The 23,104-nt window shown below is 44.1% G+C and overlaps 1 protein-coding gene across 1 annotated transcript in view; it reads right to left on the bottom strand.

Moving 5' to 3' along the window:
- Positions 1 to 10,984: 10,984 nt before the first annotated feature.
- Positions 10,985 to 23,104, bottom strand: part of LOC311223559 (CUB and sushi domain-containing protein 3-like) — a gene marked incomplete at both ends in the record, with an annotated part of 752,195 nt that continues 740,075 nt past the window's right edge. The window contains 4 exon segments of the mRNA XM_084308339.1: positions 10,985 to 11,150; positions 14,865 to 15,003; positions 19,588 to 19,675; positions 19,776 to 19,792. Coding sequence (XP_084164465.1) covers positions 10,985 to 11,150; positions 14,865 to 15,003; positions 19,588 to 19,675; positions 19,776 to 19,792 — 410 coding nt within the window.

The following is a 23,104-nucleotide window of genomic DNA, read 5'->3' as shown; positions in this document are numbered from 1 at the left end:
AAATGAGGTCACAGTGTTCAGTATAGACATATGTACAATGTTCGATGCAGAATAGACGTAACTGAGTTACCATATAATATACAATACTATGCAGTGTACTAATATACAATACTATATAGTGCAAGGCAGAAATGGGATGAGGTGCAATTTAGGTACAATTTACAGTAGGTGTACGAGTTGTAGTGCAAATCCTTTATCAATAAATATAAAGTGTGTTTGTGTGATCTAACGTGTGGAGAGTGGGTGCTGCAGTGTGTTGTTTGTTTAAGTGAGTGTGTGCGTGTGGGTGTGTGTGCTGTGTGCATTTGATGGTTGTTGCATAGTGTTTATTGTTCGTTTAGCAGCCTGATGGCCTGGGGATAGAAGCTTCTTCTGAGTCTTTCTGTGCTCGCCTTAAGACTCCGGTATCGCTTGCCTGACCGCAGCAGTTCAAAGAGGCAGTTGTTCGGGTGGCTCGAGTCCTTAATAATTCTCTTAGCCTTCCCCCTGCACCGCTTGTTGTAAATGTTCTGGAGGGTGGGAAGCCCCCCTCCAATTGTGCGTTCGGCTGAACGTGTCACTCTTTGTAGTCTGCTACGGTCTTGTGCAGTGCTATTCCCAAACCAGGAGGTGATGTTGCCAGTCAGGATGCTCTCTATTGTACATGAGTAGAAGTTCCTAAGGATCTTCTGACTGACTTGGAACTTCCTTAGGCGCCTGAGGAAGTAGAGGCGTTGTCGTGCCTTCTTCACAACACTGTCAATGTAGGTAGTATACTACTACCTACTATGCTAACATGTCTATACTACTACCTACTATGTTACTCATATTGTCTATACTACTACCTACTATGTTACTCATATTGTCTATACTACTACCTACTATGCTAATATGTATATACTACTACCTACTATGTTACTCATATTGTTTATACTACTACCTACTATGCTAATGTATATACTACTACCTACTATGTTAATAATATTGTCTATACTACTACCTACTATGTTAATAATATTGTATATACTACTACCTATATGCTAATAATATTGTCTATACTACTACATACTATTCTAATGTCTATACTACTACTACCTACTATGCTAATAATATTGTCTATACTACTACCTACTATGCTAATAATATTGTCTATACTACTACCTACTATGTTACTAATATTGTCTATACTACTACCTACTACTATGCTAATAATATTGTCTATACTACTACCTACTATGCTAATATGTCTATACTACTACCTACTATGCTACTCATATTGTCTATACTACTACCTACTATGTTAATAATATTGTCTATACTACTACCTACTATGTTAATAATATTGTCTATACTACTACCTACTATGCTAATAATATTGTCTATACTACTACATACTATTCTATTGTCTATACTACTACCTACTATGCTAATAATATTGTCTATACTACTACCTACTATGTTACTCATATTGTCTATACTACTACCTACTATGTTACTCATATTGTCTATACTACTACCTACTACTATGCTAATGATATTGTCTATACTACTACCTACTATGCTAACATGTCTATACTACTACCTACTATGTTACTCATATTGTCTATACTACTACCTACTATGTTAATAATATTGTCTATACTACTACCTACTATGTTAATAATATTGTCTATACTACTACCTACTATGTTAATAATATTGTCTATACTACTACGCTAATAATATTGTCTACTACTACCTACTATTCTAATGTCTATACTACTACAGTACCTACTATGCTAATAATATTGTCTATACTATTACCTACTATGCTAATATGTGGATACTACTACCTCCTATGCTAATAATGTCTCTACTACTATGCACTCTAGACTGTAGCACTCAAGTTCAACACTGTTTGACAAACAATCTTACTGACCCTTAGCTGCCAGAGTTGTACCCTTCCTGCTGACTTGTTGTACAGAACTTGTAAGTCGCTCTGGATAAAAGCATCAGCTAAATGTAAAAATGCTAAGATCCTCAGTCAAAGACGGTATCAAAGTGAAGATCCACCAAAAGGCATATTCATATTTGATTCCCATGATCTTGGGAAGTTCAGTCAATAGCCTTAAGCCCCCTGATCTATTATTCCTTTATACTCAGACAGATAAGTCTGTTACATAAAAGTCTGAACATAAATTAAAAAGAAACCAGATAAAACCAGATAAAACATTGACCATGAATTGGAGCATCTCAGACGACCTTTAACCCTTTCACTACCACACTACAGAAGGTTCCTTGAAAACAGCCAATTTTTTAACACAGTGCTTAGAAAGTCCTTGAAATTCTTCTATTTATTAAAGGGATTTGCACTACATTCATACCTCATTTGCATTTGCACCTTACCTTAAAGTTGTGTACCTCATTGTCTGCATTTGTACCTCACTGTTTACTAATTTTTACTCACTATACTTAGATTGTACTTAGGCTGTACTTTAGATTGTATATTGTATTGTATATTCCTCTTTTACTTACCTTTTTACTGTATGAAGCACATTCCCAGGGGCTCATACAGAACCAAGCATTTCACCGTAAAGTACATGTATTTTAATTGTTACAAATAATAAACAAACTTGAAACTTGAACTTGAATAACATCTCAGTACCCCACCGCCGACCTTGCCCTGAGGCAAGACACTCCAGACTACTCCTGGGGAGGTGCTCTGTGTTTGCACCGGGCAGCGCCCCGTGTGGAAGTGAGTGAGTGCGGAGCAGGGCGTTGCTGAAACGGAGCAGAGCGATGTGCTCAGTGACACTACCCTGGTTAATAATAATGGTAATAATTGATGTTAAAACTGGCTAAAGGTGGATTTTCCTTTTTAGCTATTCAGAATATATGTTTGAGTTGGACCACATAAACAATACATTGTGTTTTTAACAAGATGAGCTTTTATCCCATAAGAAACCTCAATATGATAGCTGTGATATGCCCACATTAACCTGAATGATACTTTTATCCCATAAGAAACCTCAATATGATAGCTGTGATATGCCCACATTAACCTGAATGATACTTTTATCCCATAAGAAACCTCAATATGATAGCTGTGATATGCCCACATTAACCTGAATGATACTTTTATCCCATAAGAAACCTCAATATGATAGCTGTGATATGCTCACATTAACCTGAATGATATACTTTTATCCCATAAGAAACCTCAATATGATAGCTGTGATATGCTCACATTAACCTGAATGATATAGTTTTATCCCATAAGAACCCTCAATATGATAGCTGTGATATGCTCACATTAACCTGAATGATATACTTGTATCCCATAAGAAACCTCAATATGATAGCTGTGATATGCTCACATTAACCTGAATGATATACTTGTATCCCATAAGAAACCTCAATATGATAGCTGTGATATGCTCACATTAACCTGAATGATATACTTTTATCCCATAAGAAACCTCAATATGATAGCTGTGATATTAATATTGACCTGAATGCTGCACAGTGTGTACACTTCAACAAGTATACAAGACCGATTCATAAGTCAAAGATGGAAAGAGACAGTTCTCCTTTATCCCGAATAAGACCTTAACATGTTAGGTTTAATATATAGCGCATGTAAACATATTTATTTAGATATTTGAGCTCAGTTTTGATGTAGTCATGAAAGAATGACATCCCTTCCGACAAAATAGACCAGCAACATGAGGTTCATTATAGTTTATATTTTATATATAAATTAAGGATTTATACATTGCAGATAAAGAAAAAATACAAAACAAATTTTTTTGATCTTACATCACATTTACATGTGAAAATGTACACAACATATTCAATAACTTACAAATGCTTTTTATTTGCATAAAAATATATCTCTTTACAAAAGTTTTTGTAATATGTACATATACATATACACTGGCTCTTGAATGGGGATGTGTCATCATCGCGTTACACTTAAAAGCAATTGTAATCTAGTACCGAAGGCCGACGTGAGACTGGCGTTGCCATATACTGTATTTTCCAGATGCATTTTTTTTGTCCTCCGTCATATAAGAAATGTGAATTCGCAAAATATATTACATATTGATAACACAAGACATTTTTGCCAAAGAGAATGCCATCGAGTATCAAAACTGTATAAATGTACAAAATGTAACAGCAATGACAGGAATACAAAGAATGATAGCAGCAGTTGCTATACTCGATCACTTCTGGCCTGGAGATGGGGGGGGGGGGGTACTCCCCATTTTCATGCCATTTCGTCCTCGGGCGGTTGTTTTAGCCCAGTGGTTCTCAACGAGGGGTCCCCCCCAGATCCTGCAGGGGATCCCCAGACAAGTGGGAGATAGCTTTTCACTTTCATTCAAAAACCGCCTAATGGGAGCAAGAGTCATATCTCAAACCTGCCCTGTTTCTCTTGGACAAGGAAAGAAACAGTTTGTGAGGATGGGAGGATCAAGAGGGGAGGGCGGCGTTTGAGATAATGGTCAATTCTGATCATGGAGTTCACTCCACTGTCATCCCTTCATTTATAGTGGACAACCAAAGCATTCTGGTCCTAATCCTACCTAAACCTTCTCAGATGGACAGTCCCTGGTCCTAATCCTACCTAAACCTTCTCAGAAGGACAGTCCCTGGTTCTAATCCTACCTAAACCTTCTCAGAAGGACAGTCCCTGGTTCTAATCCTACCTAAACCTCCTCAGATGGACAGTCCCTGGTCCTAATCCTACCTAAACCTTCTCAGAAGGACAGTCCCTGGTTCTAATCCTACCTAAACCTCCTCAGATGGACAGTCCCTGGTCCTAATCCTACCTAAACCTTCTCAGATGGACAGTCCCTGGTCCTAATCCTACCTAAACCTCCTCAGATGGACAGTCCCTGGACCTAATCCTACCTAAACCTTCTCAGATGGACAGTCCCTGGTCCTAATCCTACCTAAACCTTCTCAGATGGACAGTCCCTGAAACTAAATCTTAATGTGTTTCAATGTAGGGGTCCTTGACACAAAAAAAGGGTAGAGAACAACTTTAGACATCACTCCCACCCCAACCTCCAACATCACTCCACCCCGACCTCCAACATCACTCCCACCCCGACCTCCAACATCACTCCACCCCAACCTCCAACATCACTCCACCCCAACCTCCAACATCACTCCACCCCAACCTCCAACATCACTCCACCCCAACCTCCAACATCACTCCACCCCAACCTCCAACATCACTCCCACCCCAACCTCGAACCTCACTCCCACCCCGACCTCGAACCTCACTCCCACCCCGACCTCCAACATCACTCCCCACCCCAACCTCCAACATCACTCCCACCCCAACATCACTCCCACCCCAACCTCCAACATCACTCCCCACCCCACCTCCAACATCACTGAGTCCCCACCCCAACCTCCAACATCACTCCACCCCACCTCCAACATCACTCCCACCCCAACCTCCAACATCACTCCCACCCCAACCTCCAACATCACTCCCACCCCAACCTCCAACATCACTCCCACCCCAACCTCCAACATCACTCCCACCCCAACCTCCAACATCACTCCCCACCCCAACCTCCAACATCACTCCCACCCCGACCTCCAACATCACTCCCACCCCAACCTCCAACATCACTCCCACCCCAACCTCCAACATCACTCCCCACCCCAACCTCCAACATCACTCCCCACCCCAACCTCCAACATCACTCCCACCCCAACCTCCAACATCACTCCCACCCCAACCTCCAACATCATCCCCACCCCGACCTCCAACATCACTCCCACCCCAACCTCCAACATCACTCCCACCCCAACCTCCAACATCACTCCCCACCCCAACCTCCAACATCACTCCCACCCGACCTCACCCGGAACATCACCCGGAGACCCCCCCCTTCTGGCCGACACGCACACGTATGAAGGTATAAGCCGCTCTCTCCCCCACGTGTCTCTCTGCTTCAATAAATCACGAAGGCTGACATCACTTTGTTGGATCTTCGGAAACCATGTTGCTAATTGACACTGCTGTACAGTGGTATTGATGAAATAGTCATTATGTCTTCCTTTAAAAACGTATATATGCCCATACAGTATTCAAGGCACTGCAATGACTAATGTATGATGACAGTGTTGAAGTCGTTCCTCGTCTTTAAGACATACTTGGACCCAAATGAGAGTAAGATATCGATGGCGGCTCATTTTTTAAGTGTGCAAAGTTTCTGTATGTATATACTGTACATGTGGGTTGGTAGAAGCTGAAAGGTTCAGTAAGACATTTAAACATTAAACGTTCTTTTTTCTTTTCTCTTTTTCTGTGGATGTCCAAGAAGAAGGCCCTGTATTTATCAAGCATCTCAGAGCAGGAGGCACGACGCTACAGAGGGCACCATGTTAGCACGACGCTACAGAGGGCACCATGTTAGCACGACGCTACAGAGGGCACCATGTTAGCACAACGTTACAGAGGGCACCATGTTAGCATGCCGCTACAGAGGGCACAATGTTAGCACGACGCTACAGAGGGCACCGTATTAGCACGACGCTACAGAGGGTACCATGTTAGCACGACGCTACAGAGGGTACCATGTTAGCACGACGCTACAGAGGGCACCGTATTAGCACGACGCTACAGAGGGTACCATGTTAGCACGACGCTACAGAGGGCACCATGTTAGCACGACGCTACAGAGGGCACCATGTTAGCACGACGCTACAGAGGGCACCATGTTAGCACGACGCTACAGAGGGTACCATGTTAGCACGACGCTACAGAGGGCACCGTATTAGCACGACGCTACAGAGGGTACCATGTTAGCACGACGCTACAGAGGGCACCGTATTAGCACGACGCTACAGAGGGTACCATGTTAGCACGACGCTACAGAGGGCACCATGTTAGCACGACGCTACAGAGGGCACCATGTTAGCACGACGCTACAGAGGGCACCGTATTAGCACGACGCTACAGAGGGCACCATGTTAGCACGCCGCTACAGAGGGCACCATGTTAGCACGACGCTACAGAGGGCACCATGTTAGCACGACGCTACAGAGGGCACCATGTTAGCACGACGCTACAGAGGGCACCATGTTAGCACGACGCTACAGAGGGCACCATGTTAGCACGACGCTACAGAGGGCACCATGTTAGCACGACGCTACAGAGGGCACCATGTTAGCACGACGCTACAGAGGCTAATTAGCTAAGCTAATTTCTGTCATTGTCTTCTACATGTTAAGTACATTTTGTGACCCTTGGTCCGACGAACGCTGTTCAATATGCAATTTTGCGATTTCAAAAATACATCAATGTTGAAATTGAGTGTCCTCGACCATCTTATCCTATAATTAAAGCTGAAATCTCTCCTTGATAAGAGTTCCTACTTTGAGATGCTTGATGTACTGAATGGGGGTTAGGGTTAGGACCAGTATGTACTGGGATTCACTGCCAACCTCAGCCCACTCAGGAAGTGGAGGAGGATCATCCCCACGTCGTCTCCTGACGATACGTGAAGAAGATCACAAGCGTTTTCTTGGAGCGATAGAATTGAACGTGATTCGACGACGACGACCCCCTGCAGGGAGTCGGGCATCTCGCATAGACTAGGACCCTCGTACGTCGACAGAAACTCAAATTCTCAAGTCGGACAGGAGTACCGTAATTCCTCTAATAGTAACCGGGTCTCAAATACAAGCCGGGTCTCTATTAATGGCCGGGTGCGCTCTTGAGCTAAGCAATTATAAGCCGGCCTCCTAATACAAGCCGGGTTACTAATATACTGAGCTGCATACTGAGCTAGTTACTTGATTTCACTTTGAAAACGTTGAAATGACCAGTGACCACCTGTAATTGCACTGTTTACTATTTCATACAGTACTTGGTTTCAATAAATGAACCCAGTACATTTTCAAACTGACACAAAATGTTGATTTATTCATTATGATCCGTTTGAAAATTTGAAATATAGGCCTTCCTCTTATACAGGCCTCCTCCTAATACAAGCCTGGTACCCGCTACAGTTGAAACAAATACAAGCCGGGGTTACTATTAGAGGAATTACGGTATTTCAGTGCCCTCATGGCACTACAAAGAAACTGGCCATACTGTACTGCATGGACTCTCGTAGAACAGCCCCTAATGTTGTGGCTAAACCTTGCATCGCTGCTGTTGAGTTAAAAAACTCACTAGCAATTCTGGCTATTCTTTGAACTAGAATTCAATAGCTGACAAGGTCCTTTATGTGCTGAATAGGTGCCATTGACCGTGTGATGAAACCTATTCGAAATACACTCTGGGAAAAAAATAATTGTGTGGATCTCAACCCCCGGAGCCACTTTCAACTGACAGGCAACTTTATAAAAAGAAGGGGAACTAACGATACTCTCTCTAGCCTTTAAAAGCCCCAAGCATTCCCCGCGGCGCGCCAAGAAACCCGACTCGCACTTCAGTAATTAAAATTCCTGGCTATATATTTTCTCTGTGGGAGGTAACATCCAATTAAGAGGTATAAATTGACCAAAGAGGCTTCGAAAACCGCTTTGGAAAAGAGCAGCACAGTAACCACACTGCTCATACGAGTATTTCTTCCTTCTCTCGTCGCTCGTCTCTCTCTCTCTCTCTCTGTCTCTCACTCACACACTCACACACACACACACACACACACACACACACACACCCCCCCCCCCCCCCCCCCCACTGCTCGGGAAAGAAATGCAGCTCCACAGATCACTGTGATCAGCGCCTCAATAAGAGTCCGCTGTTATCATTCAGATCGTACGGAGAAACTAGGAAGAAAACTACATTTGTAATAATAATACTATTAGGGCTGTACCGAATGTCATTTTTATTTATTTTTTTACATTTGAAGCTTCTATTGAAGTTTTCGAATGAAGCTTCGAATGTCTGTCGTCATATTTTATGACGTAATCATAACTAAAAATATATAATAATAATCCTCAAACAAAATCCTCAATTTGAATAAAGTGATTAATCTGATTAAATTAGTAATTTCTTTTATTAAATCAACATAAATAATCCAATAAGGGCACGGTTGGTACGAAAGTGATGGTGACGTCTTGATGGAGCGCCAAGCGGATGCAGATAGGCTACTAATCATTTATGATAAATGTTTTATTTAAATTTTTATGATGAGTCATATAGTATAATAGTATAATATTAGTGTAGCCTAATCTTTATCTGCAACTGTGAAGAAAAACCCCATTGGTTTAAATAGAATGAATAGACACATACAAAAATAATAATAATAATAATAATAATAATAATAATAATAATAATAATAATAATAATAATAATAATAATAATAATAATAATAATATATAATATTATAATATAATATAATGTTGATTTAGAATTCGAATGTCAACGTTATGAATGAAGCTTCGAAGCGTCGAGCTATTCGGTACAGCCCTACTACTAGCCCTAAACGGGGCTGGACTGGGACAGCTCTACTGGAAACGAGGAGGCTTAAACATTTGGTTTGGCTGCGTGAAGGAACCCTTCGCACCCCATCGCTTGAGTATAAAACACTCTTCATGTAAAACGCCAGAGGTTCTTGTACTCATAAAGCCAACACTCACAGAGTGTAAAGAGAAACGTCTCCTCTCTCCACCGAACGCTCTCGGGAAGAGCTAGAGAGGCGCGTCGTCACTTGCCGCCCCGTCCGGCCCACCCTCGAGCCACGTCAGCCCCCGGGATTCAGACTTGTCTTTCCGTGCCTGTAAAGAATTATCATTATATATATATATATATATATAACACGGCCTGAACCAAAGACTGAAGGGTTAATAGAAATCTCCTATACTACATCTCCTCGCCAAGATCTACGGTTACAATAATAAAAAATGTAACATATTCAGCTTAAACGCACAAGCGGAAGAGGGCGAGTCGGGCGGGGCGGGTGCTGAGGGACAGAACTCTCTCTGCCGCCTTCTGTTTCCCAGCGACTACAGTCGGCCTTCTGTGCTTTACGTCTGAGCGCCTCTCTCTGTGCGTGTGCCTCAGAAACACAGATATATAGACTATATATATTTCTATATATTCATGTCAAAACGAGGACAATCTGTCCTTTATTCTCTCTCCCTCCATTCTTCACACACACTCCATCCATCTCTGTATCGTGTCTCTCCTTGTCTCTCTGGGTCTTTCTCTCCACTCGTCCTCTCAGACCACGGTGCAGACGGTGTTCAGGTCTCTCTCTCCACTCGTCCTCTCAGACCATGGTGCAGACAGTGTTCAGGTCTCTCTCCCCACTCGTCCTCTCAGACCATGGTGCAGACGGTGTTCAGGTCTCTCTCCCCACTCGTCCTCTCAGACCATGGTGCAGACGGTGTTCAGGTCTCTCTCCCCACTCAGACCATGGTGCAGACGGTGTTCAGGTCTCTCTCCCCACTCGTCCTCTCAGACCATGGTGCAGACGGTGTTCAGGTCTCTCTCCCCACTCGTCCTCTCAGACCATGGTGCAGACAGTGTTCAGGTCTCTCTCCCCACTCGTCCTCTCAGACCATGGTGCAGACAGTGTTCAGGTCTCTCTCCCCACTCGTCCTCTCAGACCATGGTGCAGACAGTGTTCAGGTCTCTCTCCCCACTCGTCCTCTCAGACCATGGTGCAGACGGTGTTCAGGTCTCTCTCCCCACTCGTCCTCTCAGACCATGGTGCAGACAGTGTTCAGGTCTCTCTCTCCACTCGTCCTCTCAGACCATGGTGCAGACAGTGTTCAGGTCTCTCTCCCCACTCGTCCTCTCAGACCATGGTGCAGACAGTGTTCAGGTCTCTCTCCCCACTCGTCCTCTCAGACCATGGTGCAGACAGTGTTCAGGTCTCTCTCCCCACTCGTCCTCTCAGACCATGGTGCAGACGGTGTTCAGGTCTCTCTCCCCACTCGTCCTCTCAGATCATGGTGCAGACGGTGTTCAGGTCTCTCTCCCCACTCGTCCTCTCAGATCATGGTGCAGACAGTGTTCAGGTCTCCCTCCCCACTCGTCCTCTCAGACCATGGTGCAGACGGTGTTCAGGTTTGGGTCGAAGCGGACCACCTTCCCCTCCGCCGCGGCCTTGGTGCTGCTGGTGTTATACATGGGGTTCTCGAACGTGGCCTGGCCATTGTTGTTCTCGTGGACGGAGCAGCCGGTGTACTGCGCCTTATCGGTTTTCCTGGGGAGAAGACAAGGGGGGGGGGGGGGGGGGGAGTAGCACATTAGTAGTGAGGAGACAAGCTCACCCAATTATCCAGCTCTCACATGCTTTCATTAGCTCTGTGTGGACTGCTGTGGTAGGTGAAAAGACGAGGTTGAAATGTAATTACTATTGAAATGAGCACTCGGAATATAATTTTGTTCCGGTTTACCGTGAATTAGCATAATGAATGCGATGTTTTTATGCAGGTTTTGCACGCGTGTCGTGAGCTGTATGATAATGCTCAGAGAACATGAACACATACAAAGGCTACATACTAAACACTCATCTTACACATGAGGACGTTTTCCCAGAATTCTACATTAGAATTCTAGAGCTCCACAGCTCTCAAAAGACGTGGTGCCAATCTCCTTCCAGAGGAAACAAATGCGAGAAACGGACGTTTCTATTGTTGTTGTATGTTCAATCAGTTCAGGGCCCTCATTTATCAAGTTTTCTTAGAAAACCTTCTATTTCCACAAGTAAGCACAGAATTTAGAATGTGTGCACGCACAAAAAAACTGGATTTATCACACGTGCATACACAGGTCCTACGCACAGTTGTCTTGATAAATATCACCTTGCTCCTAAGCTGGAGCTTGTGCACTGTTTTAAGTATTTGCATACCAGAACCGCCCAGATTAACTATATACGGTAATGGAACACCCCCATGAAATGTGGAAAAGTGGACTAAGCCGAGGGAAGCGTGTTGTACACGGTGATGTCGGATATTATATCTATTAACTTCCTAAAAGACCATTGCTGCCTGGACACCGCAAACACTAATAAAGACCATTAACCACTGATTTGCCGTTGCCCGTTGGTGTCATTAATGCATGCTGGAATAAGAATGCCTTTCTTCATTTATTTTTAATATTAATAATTATTATAATACAATAAAAGACAGCTCCGTCTTTTAATACACATATATTGTACAGTAACGTCAAATAAATACTACAGTCCCCGCTGAAATAAAGGTTCTGCACGCACATACCAGCAGTGATCTACAGCATAAAAGATAGCCACTTTATAATACTATTCTGAGTAGATCATTCATCTGTATCGCAACGGAGTCACGGATCTGGTCGGGGCAGGTAGCATTATGTCGGGAAAATCTTTATGAAATAAACAAATGTGAATTAAAGAATTTAAAAACAAAGTTTAGCATATTAAATCGTTTTATAAGCTTTCTGAGTAGATAATTCATCTCTATCGCAACAGAGTCACGGATCTGGTCGGGGCAAGTAGCATTATGTCGGGAAAATCTTTATGAAATAAACAAATGTGAATTAAAGAATTTAAAACGAAGTTTAGCATATTAAATCGTTTTATAAGCTTATAGCTTTTTTCGTGCTGATTTGAGAAGGATCCAGCTGCAGAGCCGGAGAGCAACTCTCAGGGCCAAGATAGCACTTATACTATTTTGAGAGAGACAGCAGAGAGACAGACAGCAGAGAGACAGACAGACAGAACAGTGTCTATCTGTCTGTCTGTCTGTCTCTCTGCTGTCTGTCTCTCCGGCTCTGCAGCTGGACCTTCTCAAATAAGCACGGAAAAGCTTTTAAGCTTATAGCTCCAATTTGGGTCCCAAATTGCGGTACAAATGAAGGAGGTGTCTCGGGTAGTGGACTCTAGTTAATATTATGTTCTCTCTGCAATTAGACTGCCCCTCATTCATTCATTCATCCCTATCTGATGCTATCTCTGAAAACAGTTCCTGCGAGCGCAGTCAGTGCACCCGATAACGCTATATATATAAACCTGCATTCATTCGGAGAGAAAGACCTATTCCACATGCTATTTAGGGTTTGACAATAATTACACTAATATCGCTATTTCACAATGAACTATAATGAATTACGGGGGTCATACAGAACACGTCAGTCAAGCTTATTTTCGCGTTGAAACTAATGCATGCAACTGATCTATGCCGTCCGTCTGCAGTCCCCATATTCTACCACAGGGCGTCAGCTAAGCATGCTCTGGGCTGTGCGCAGACATACGCACAAAGTCAAGTTCATGTTCAAATTGATAAATCCCACACTTTGCTTAGAAATGGTCGTACGCACGGGTTAAGCACATATCCGTGCGTACGTCACGTTGATAAATGAGGGCCCAGGACATTATACAACCATTTCTTCTGCGTATCATTACAGTTTGTCGTTACATCTTAGCCTACGTGGCTAGCTAGCTAACGTTGAGCTAACTCCATCAAAACGGTCCGTTCGTATTTCTACATACAGTGGAAACTGATATGGCAACAGATTGATGTTATCATTTTGAAATTCAAATCAATTATGAACTTTATATATTGTTAGTTTATCACGTATCAATCCTCAGGGTACTGCAAAAAGCAAACACCTCTCAATGAAACACCCCAGAAACCAGATATTTTTTGGGTACACTCCAATGCCTTGTCTCCATTAGCTATGTTCAGCCTAGCTGGGTGTCTCCATTGCATTTCTTTAAACTCTCGGGTTGCTATGCAACCTTTCAAAATGCACACCAGCAACTGTGGTACACAAGCTAAACCATGATGATACAGTCAGGTTGTGAAAAGGTGTCTGTCTAGTGGAGACGAGGCCACAGCATGGCTAAACCCTGGCTAGTGGAGACGAGGCCACACAGCACGGCTAAACCCTGGCTAGTGGAGACGAGGCCACAGCACGGCTAAACCCTGGCTAGTGGAGACGAGGCCACAGCACGGCTAAACCCTGGCTAGTGGAGACGAAGCCACAGCATGGCTAAACCCTGGCTAGGGGAGACGAGGCCACAGCACGGCTAAACCCTGGCTAGTGGAGACGAGGCCACACAGCACGGCTAAACCCTGGCTAGTGGAGACGAGGCCACAGCACGGCTAAACCCTGGCTAGTGGAGACAAGGCCACAGCACGGCTAAACCCTGGCTAGTGGAGACGAGGCCACAGCACGGCTAAACCCTGGCTAGTGGAGACAAGGCCACAGCACGGCTAAACCCTGGCTAGTGGAGACGAGGCCACAGCACGGCTAAACCCTGGCTAGTGGAGACGAGGCCACAGCACGGCTAAACCCTGGCTAGTGGAGATGAGGCACAAGTGAACGCCTATAAAATGTTACGTATAATGCCGGTTAAAATTTTAAACAGGCAATGTGTGTTCTTTTGTTTTTTTGTCGGAGGAATTCAACGAGGAAACCTGACTAGCATAAATACATACGTAACACACATGAAACCTATGCACCTCTGCTTGTAGAGATAAAAGGCCAGGCCTGAAACCTACGCTGCTTGTAGAGATAGAAGGCCAGGCCTGAAACCTACGTACCTCTGCTTGTAGAGATAGAAGGCCAGGCCTGAAACCTACACTGCTTGTAGAGATAGAAGGCCAGGCCTGAAACCTACGTACCGCTGCTTGTAGAGATAGAAGGCCAGGCCTGAAACCTAGGCTGCTTGTAGAGATAGAAGGCCAGGCCTGAAACCTACACTGCTTGTAGAGATAGAAGGCCAGGCCTGAAACCTACGCTGCTTGTAGAGATAGAAGGCCAGGCCTGAAACCTACACTGCTTGTAGAGATAGAAGGCCAGGCCTGAAACCTACGCTGCTTGTAGAGATAGAAGGCCAGGCCTGAAACCTACGCTGCTTGTAGAGATAGAAGGCCAGACCTGAAACCTACGTACCGCTGCTTGTAGAGATAGAAGGCCAGGCCTGAAACCTACGTACCGCTGCTTGTAGAGATAGAAGGCCAGGCCTGCGAAGATCAGGGCGAAGAAAGGCACCAGGATGGCGATGGCCACGGAGCTGCTGCTGGTGGAGCCGGTCTCGGCGTCAGGGAGCGTCACGTTCTCTCTCACGATCATACCTGCTGGAGCAGCAGGGGTCACATTATAGACCACATTTTAAAGAAATACATATATATATATATTTATATTTGACATTAAATGCTCCTTGTCAATATATTATATGTGTATTTTTTTTACAAGGAGCATTTAATGTCAAAATGAAACCAATTCAATTGAGGTTTACACAGGTTTATGGGAAATTCACAGCACCACAGATTGCTCACAATAAACATTTAGGTAGTCAAAAATAAGAATAAGAATAAAAATACAGTCAAAGATATACATTCTAAAATATGTATATACAGCCAAACATATTTTAGATATATGCTTTATTGTTCCCCTAATAAGATATTGAAATTCTTTATTTGGAATTACCCATTGAGATGAACCATCTCGTTTTCAAGGGGGTCCACAGCTTACAGAATACATAAATTACATATCTGTATTAAACATAACAAAACAAAAAGAAACAAACAAAACCAAACACAAAACTAGATACAATTAATAATAAATATAAGATAAGATATTCCTTTAATGTTCCCCTAATAAGGGGAGGATGCTTTACAGGGATCTGTTGAGCACAATACTGAAATACTGTATGGCTGCTCTTCAGACATTATGAGATAAGATAAGATATTCCTTTATTGATCCCCTTGGGGAGGGGAGGGTCAGAGCAGCGTGGGGGAGGGGAGGGTCAGGTATGGCAGCCCGAGAAACTAACCTTCTTACTGTTATGTACCTTACTTACTATTCTTATTATTACATATCATGATAATATGTCTATACTACTATGTCACTATCCTTATACTACTACCTATCATGATAATATGTCTATACTACTATGTCACTATCCGTATACTACTACCTATCATGCTAATATGTCTATACTACTATGTCACTATCCTTATACTACTACCTATCATGCTAATATGTCTATACTACTATGTTACTATCCGTATACTAGTACCTATCATGCTAATATGTCTATACTACTATGTTACTATCTGTATACTAGTACCTATCATGCTAATATGTCTATACTACTATACTTATACTACTACCTATCATGCTAATATGTCTATACTACTATGTTACTATCCGTATACTACTACATATCATGCTAATATGTCTATACTACTATGTTACTATCCGTATACTACTACATATCATGCTAATATGTCTATACTACTATGTCACTATCCGTATACTACTACCTATCATGCTAATATGTCTATACTACTATGTTACTATCCGTATACTAGTACCTATCATGCTAATATGTCTATACTACTATGTTACTATCCGTATACTACTACATATCATGCTAATATGTCTATACTACTATGTTACTATCCGTATACTAGTACCTATCATGCTAATATGTCTATACTACTATACTTATACTACTACCTATCATGCTAATATGTCTATACTACTATGTTACTATCCGTATACTACTACCTATCATGCTAATATGTTTATACTACTATGTACTCAGAGTGTAACACTCAAGTTCAACACTATTTGACAAACAGTCTTACTGACTCTTAGCTGCCAGAGTTGTACCTTCCTTCCTGCTGACTTGTTGTACAGAACTTTGTTTTGGATAAAAGCGTTCAGCTAAATAATAATAATAATAAAAAAGCAAGGGCGGCTAGGTGGTGCGAGCCCAGCTCTCCACATTGTTTTCAGTTTGGCTGGTCGTCCGTACTAATACAATTGGCAGTATTAGGGGGAGGGAAAACTGAGGGGTGGGGATCGGACGTTGTGGACAGCGACTCCTACAGGTCGGTTGGTGCGCCTGCGCAGTAGAATCAAGAAGCGATGGGGGCGGCGCCCCTTCCAAAGCGCAGACCCCTGACGCTGAAAGATCGCGCTGCGCAGGTGAAAAGATGCGAGGGCTGCTACCTCGAGTATCGGAGGGGACTTGTGCTATGTATGGCTTCGTCCACATTGCAGCCGGCTTGTGGGAGGCAAGAAACAGCGTTCGAGGGTTGGGTTGAATTGGACGATGGGATGGGAAAAAAATAGAAAATGGGAGAAAAAGTGGATAAAAAAAAAAAAATAATAATAAAAAAGCGTTCAGCTAAATGACTAAATGCGTTTATTGCCGTCATGTGACTTGTGCTGTTTATCTTTATTATTTATTCATCTACGTCACTAAATGATAAATAGACTGTAGCACCCAACCTTGGGCTATGCAGGCTCAATGGCATCACACATCACAAAGCGCTTTACAACATTCACCCAGCGTCAATGTATAATGGAATAGCGGACTAGTACTTACTATACAGTGGCAGTGGAGGTGTTGATGATAATGACATACTGTGAGGAGGAGGAAGGGGCAGAGAGGAGGAGGAAGGGGCAGAGCGATGGCAGCAGGAAGACCATGACAACCGTGATGACAGAGATGACAAACCATTATGATGATGAAGATGATAACGATGATGACAGTGGCATCATAATATCGGGGTCATGAACATCGACAATTAACAACAGAGGAGGCGACGAGGGAAGGTAAGGTGGAGGCATATGACCCAATGTGTCCTCTATAATGATGCTAATGACAGTAGGCTGACGGTAGGGAGGTCAAATGCTCTGCTTAATGTAATCAGATGGGAGCTCCGCCCACAATGCTATTCAGAACACCGTGATTTAAATGGTAAATAGGGCAATTATATCCAAAGCGCTTTACAATTGACCCATTCACTCACACATTCACTCACCGATGGCGGAGGCGACCATGCAAGGTGCCGACCTGCTCATCGGGAGCAGTTGGGGGGTTAAGTGTCTTGCTCAAGGACACTTTGACACGCTGCCCGGGAGGAACGGGATTCGAACCGGGAACCTATGGATTAGCCAGACGACTGACTGCTCTAACTCCCGAGCCACAGTCGACCTTTTTCTTAAGCAGCCAACCCCGTCTCAGGTCTAGTTAATTGCGCCCAGGAGCAGGGTGTGGCTGCACACATTAGTGTACTTCCTGTTTGGGCAGAGACGCTCGACAGTGGAACGTCGTCCAACTCACTGCGTAGCAGAATGGTGCATTAGAGCAGCGCTTCTCAAACTACGGGTCGCGACCCACAGTAGGGTCGTGGGTAGGTGACAGCGGGGTCGCGCATTGGAAAAAAAAAATATGCCTTGTTTTATAATTTTAATAAATATGCACGATCAAGTTCAACAACGTGTATTTTTATATTCCTTAATTCCACGCTGAAATTACGTGATATGTGTGGGGTTGCCAAAAAAAAGATCCTAAATAAAATGGGGTTGTGGTATAAAAAGTCTGAGAACCCCTGCATTAGAGCAATCGATGAGCACAAGTAAAATCACATACCCCCCACACACAGGTTAAATCACCCCCCCCCACACACACACAGGTTAAATCACCCATCCCCCCACACAGGTTAAATCACCCCCCCCCCACACACACACACAGGTTAAATCACCCATCCCCCCACACAGGTTAAATCACTGAGCTCATTCACCACCTTATTGAGATCATGTGTACAAAAAATCTAAGCAAATGAGCCGCGGGAAGATGATTAAACAGAAGGATTTGTAGATACAGTAATTAATGATAATCGATTTTAATTATAAATTCATATTTGATTATGGCCAAATCATACATCTACGGATAGGGAAAATGCTCCTCTTTCCAATGGCGGGGTTGAATCTGGATTTAGTCATTTCCTTGCGTTTTTTTACGATAATTAGCATTTTCCGATAAATTAGTATTTCCGATAACATCGGTAAAAATGAAAATATACACTTTGACTACTGTTTTTGATAGGGTTATGGTCTTTACTCTTGGCTACAAAAAATATTTAAAAACATTGACCTCTTAACATCCAAGGGCCCACATGTGGACGATTCTCTGCCGACCTCTAGTGGCTCGGGTGTGCATTTCTTTTAATACAATATATAGATAGAATTAAAGCCCTATTTGTTGCCTGTCGATTGCCCTTTCAGGTGACAAAATCCGTTCAGCAGTTATCGAGTTACATGCCGATATGTGAGGTGTGCCCCAAAGTACGCAAAAGTACACATTACCACCCCCGACTCCCGGGGCTCTAGCTCCGTCAATCATTTGGCGATCTCGAAAATCTTTGCACAGGGTTGTAGCCAATGAGGTGATAATTGGGGATCTAATACGGTCTCTATGATCGATTTATGATAAAGAAAAGGGACCTTAAGGCTTAACATATCACCCTCCCCACATACAGGTTAAATCACCCATCCCCTCACACAGGTTAAATCACCCCCCCACACACAGGTTAAATCACCCATCCCCCCACACAGGTTAAATCACCACATTCCCACACAGGTTAAATCACACCCCAGGTTAAATCACGATCCCCCCACACACAGGTTAAATCACCCCCCTAGGTTAAATCACGCTCCCCCACACAGGTTAAATCACCCCCCCCCCCCCACACACAGGTTAAATCACCCCCACACAGGTTAATCACCCCCCCCCCCCCCCCAGGTTAAATCACACTCCCCACACAGGTTAAATCACCCCCCCCCCACACAGGTAAAATCACGCTCCCCCACACAGGTTAAATCATCAGTTGTGTTTAGTGGTAAAGGAGGAAGCGTACCGAGTCTCTGCACTCCGAACTGGCCGTAGTCCTTCCCCTGAATGAAGCCCTGGAACACGTAGCCCCCCCCCTCGGGCTCGGCCGACACCTGTCGGACACAAGAGAGAGACCTTTGAGGAGACTAAACCTGTCGGACACAAGAGAGAGACCTTTGAGGAGACTAAACCTGTCGGACACAAGAGAGAGACCTTTGAGGAAACTAAACCTGTGGGACACAAGAGAGAGACCGTTGAGGAGACTAAACCTGTCGGACACAAGAGAGAGACCTTTGAGGAGACTAAACCTGTCGGACACAAGAGAGAGACCTTTGAGGAGACTAAACCTGTCGGACACAAGAGAGAGACCTTTGAGGAAACTAAACCTGTGGGACACAAGAGAGAGACCTTTGAGGAGACTAAACCGTCGGACACAAGAGAGAGACCTTTGAGGAGACTAAACCTGTCGGACACAAGAGAGAGACCTTTGAGGAGACTAAACCTGTCGGACACAAGAGAGAGACCTTTGAGGAGACTAAACCTGTCGGACACAAGAGAGAGACCTTTGAGGAGACTAAACCTGTCGGACACAAGAGAGAGACCTTTGAGGAGACTAAACCTGTCGGACACAAGAGAGAGACCTTTGAGGAGACTAAACCTGTCGGACACAAGAGAGAGACCTTTGAGGAGACTAAACCTGTCGGACACAAGAGAGAGACCTTTGAGGAGACTAAACCTGTCGGACACAAGAGAGAGACCTTTGAGGAAACTAAACCTGTCGGACACAAGAGAGAGACCTTTGAGGAGACTAAACCTGTCGGACACAAGAGAGAGACCTTTGAGGAGAACTAAACCTGTCGGACACAAGAGAGAGACCTTTGAGGAAACTAAACCTGTCGGACACAAGAGAGAGACCTTTGAGGAGACTAAACCTGTCGGACACAAGAGAGAGACCTTTGATGAGACTAAACCTGTCGGACACAAGAGAGAGACCTTTGAGGAGACTAAACCTGTCGGACACAAGAGAGAGACCTTTGAGGAAACTAAACCTGTCGGACACAAGAGAGAGACCTTTGAGGAAACTAAACCTGTCGGACACAAGAGAGAGACCTTTGAGGAAACTAAACCTGTCGGACACAAGAGAGAGACCTTTGAGGAAACTAAACCTGTCGGACACAAGAGAGAGACCTTTGAGGAGACTAAACCTGTCGGACACAAGAGAGAGACCTTTGATGAGACTAAACCTGTCGGACACAAGAGAGAGACCTTTGAGGAGACTAAACCTGTCGGACACAAGAGAGAGACCTTTGAGGAAACTAAACCTGTCGGACACAAGAGAGAGACCTTTGAGGAAACTAAACCTGTCGGACACAAGAGAGAGACCTTTGAGGAAACTAAACCTATCGGACACAAGAGAGAGACCTTTGAGGAAACTAAACCTGTCGGACACAAGAGAGAGACCTTTGAGGAGACTAAACCTGTCGGACACAAGAGAGAGACGTTTGAGGAGACTAAACCTGTCGGACACAAGAGAGAGACCTTTGAGGAGACTAAACCTGTCGGACACAAGAGAGAGACCTTTGAGGAGACTAAACCTGTCGGACACAAGAGAGAGACGTTTGAGGAGACTAAAATACCTTTCAGATCAAACTGAAAGAGATTGAAACATCATGTTTCTACCAAATGAAAATAAATCCCTGACAGACTGCCACATTTCCTCCACCACCATGTCAAGAAAAGATATATTCAAAGGGCCTGTCGAGTGCTCTCTCTAGACTACCTTCTGGAATTAGACCACTCTCTCTCTGAACCTCCTCCAGGCGGCCCGTCGATAGCTCAGCGAGCGCCGACACCTGTCACGCCATGTTATTAGGTGGGCTTTGAAGTTTATATTAGAGGGTGAGAGTTCAATTCCACCACAGGCGATCACTCAACCGCGACCGCGCATGCAGTGTTCAGCTGCCTGTGGGGGGGGGGGGGGGGCCTGAGGGGGGGGGGGGGGGCTGGTGTGTGCATCAAATATAAAGTCTTTATTGCCAAGTAGTTTATACAAGGAATTACTGTCTCTCTCTCTTGTCTGTCTCTCTCTCTTCTCTCTCTCTATATGCAGATGCTAACCTCCTCCAACCCATCAGGACTAAGCTCCGGACCTGGGGTGAGACAGGGCCTTTGCTGCAGCTGCCCCACCCTCTGGAACGCCCTGCCAACCATATCCATCATGCAGACACCCTCTCATCATTTAAAAAAGCCCTCAAACCCCAGCTTTTTACCCTTGCCTTCAAGCCTTGAACTCCTTCCCCTCTACAAATATTTATCAATTTAAAAAATTTATAAGATGAAAATAATTAGACAATATGAAGAATACGAAAAGGATTAGACTCTGGAGTTATCTTTTGCTTTTCTACTGTATATGTTTGATTGTTCATTTGTTGCTCGTTTTTGTTCTAGTTGTTTTGTTTTGAATTTGTTTAAATTTGCACTTCAGTAGGCGGTCGGATGGTGTAGCGGAGATTGCGCTCGTCACCAATGCAAGAGGCTGTGGTCTCGACTCCTGGAGTCAGCATTGCCTGCGGCTTGGGCCGATCGTCATACTAACTCGTTTGGCTGAGTTAGCGGGAGGGAAGTCGAGGGTGGTAATCTGGCGTTGTGGACAGCGACGCCTACAGGTCAGGTCTGGGCGCCTGCTCAGCGAAAGGCAGGAATGGTGAAGGCAGCGTGACCTCCACGCGTTACACTTCACCAATGAGAGTCCTCGCTGCCAGGTGAGAAGAGAGCCACTGGCTGTCTCCACATGTGTCGGAGGAAGCATGTGGTGGACTTCAGGGTTCCCTTGTACCGACCAGTAGGAGGAACATGCGCACATCAACCAGGTAGGGGAGGGGGGAATTGGCATAACGACTAAATTGCGATGGGGAGAAAATAGAAATCAGGCGGAGAAAAAGTTAAAAAAAAAATCACACGCCAGGGTAAGAGGCGTGTGATTCACAGCACGGTGAAAGGTTTTGGATAAAGCTTAATGACACTTAAGAGTGTTGGCAGACATGTCCACCATTTCCTTCATTCTAATTCCTGTAAGTAAGTGGGAAGCGAGCGAAGGCACAGGCTGCAGTACTGAGCGGAGAAGCCTCTTGGTCACGCCTGCTGGGTCATTATGTGTGTGTGGGCTGGAAGTAGGGCTTTAGATGACAGCCGTCACGCCCCCCCGCAATAATCTACTTGTCAGTCAGGCTGACTATAAAAAAACAGACAACAAAAGAGAGGGACCCACATGTGAAGACGCTCACAAGACTGTGATTAGGTTAAAAGCAGACTGCAGTCGTGGGTGGATCACGCATATTTCACTTTAAAAACATAATGTATGTTTTTGTATAGTATAGTTGTATAGTATGTATACATATGTATGGTATATAGTAGGGATGCTCATATTGGCTTTTTACAAACGATATTCGATATTGTCCAACTCTTATTTCCGATACCGATATCAACCGATATCAACCGATACAGATATATGCAGGGTTCCCAGGTATAGGCCCCAAGGGGTA

The sequence above is a fragment of the Notolepis coatsorum genome, assembly GCF_963971535.1.
Source record: "Notolepis coatsorum genome assembly, chromosome: 2".
NCBI classification, from domain to species: Eukaryota; Metazoa; Chordata; class Actinopteri; order Aulopiformes; family Paralepididae; genus Notolepis; species Notolepis coatsorum.
Note: the sequence above shows the minus strand (reverse complement) of the source record. Positions and strands in the feature narration are given on the sequence as shown.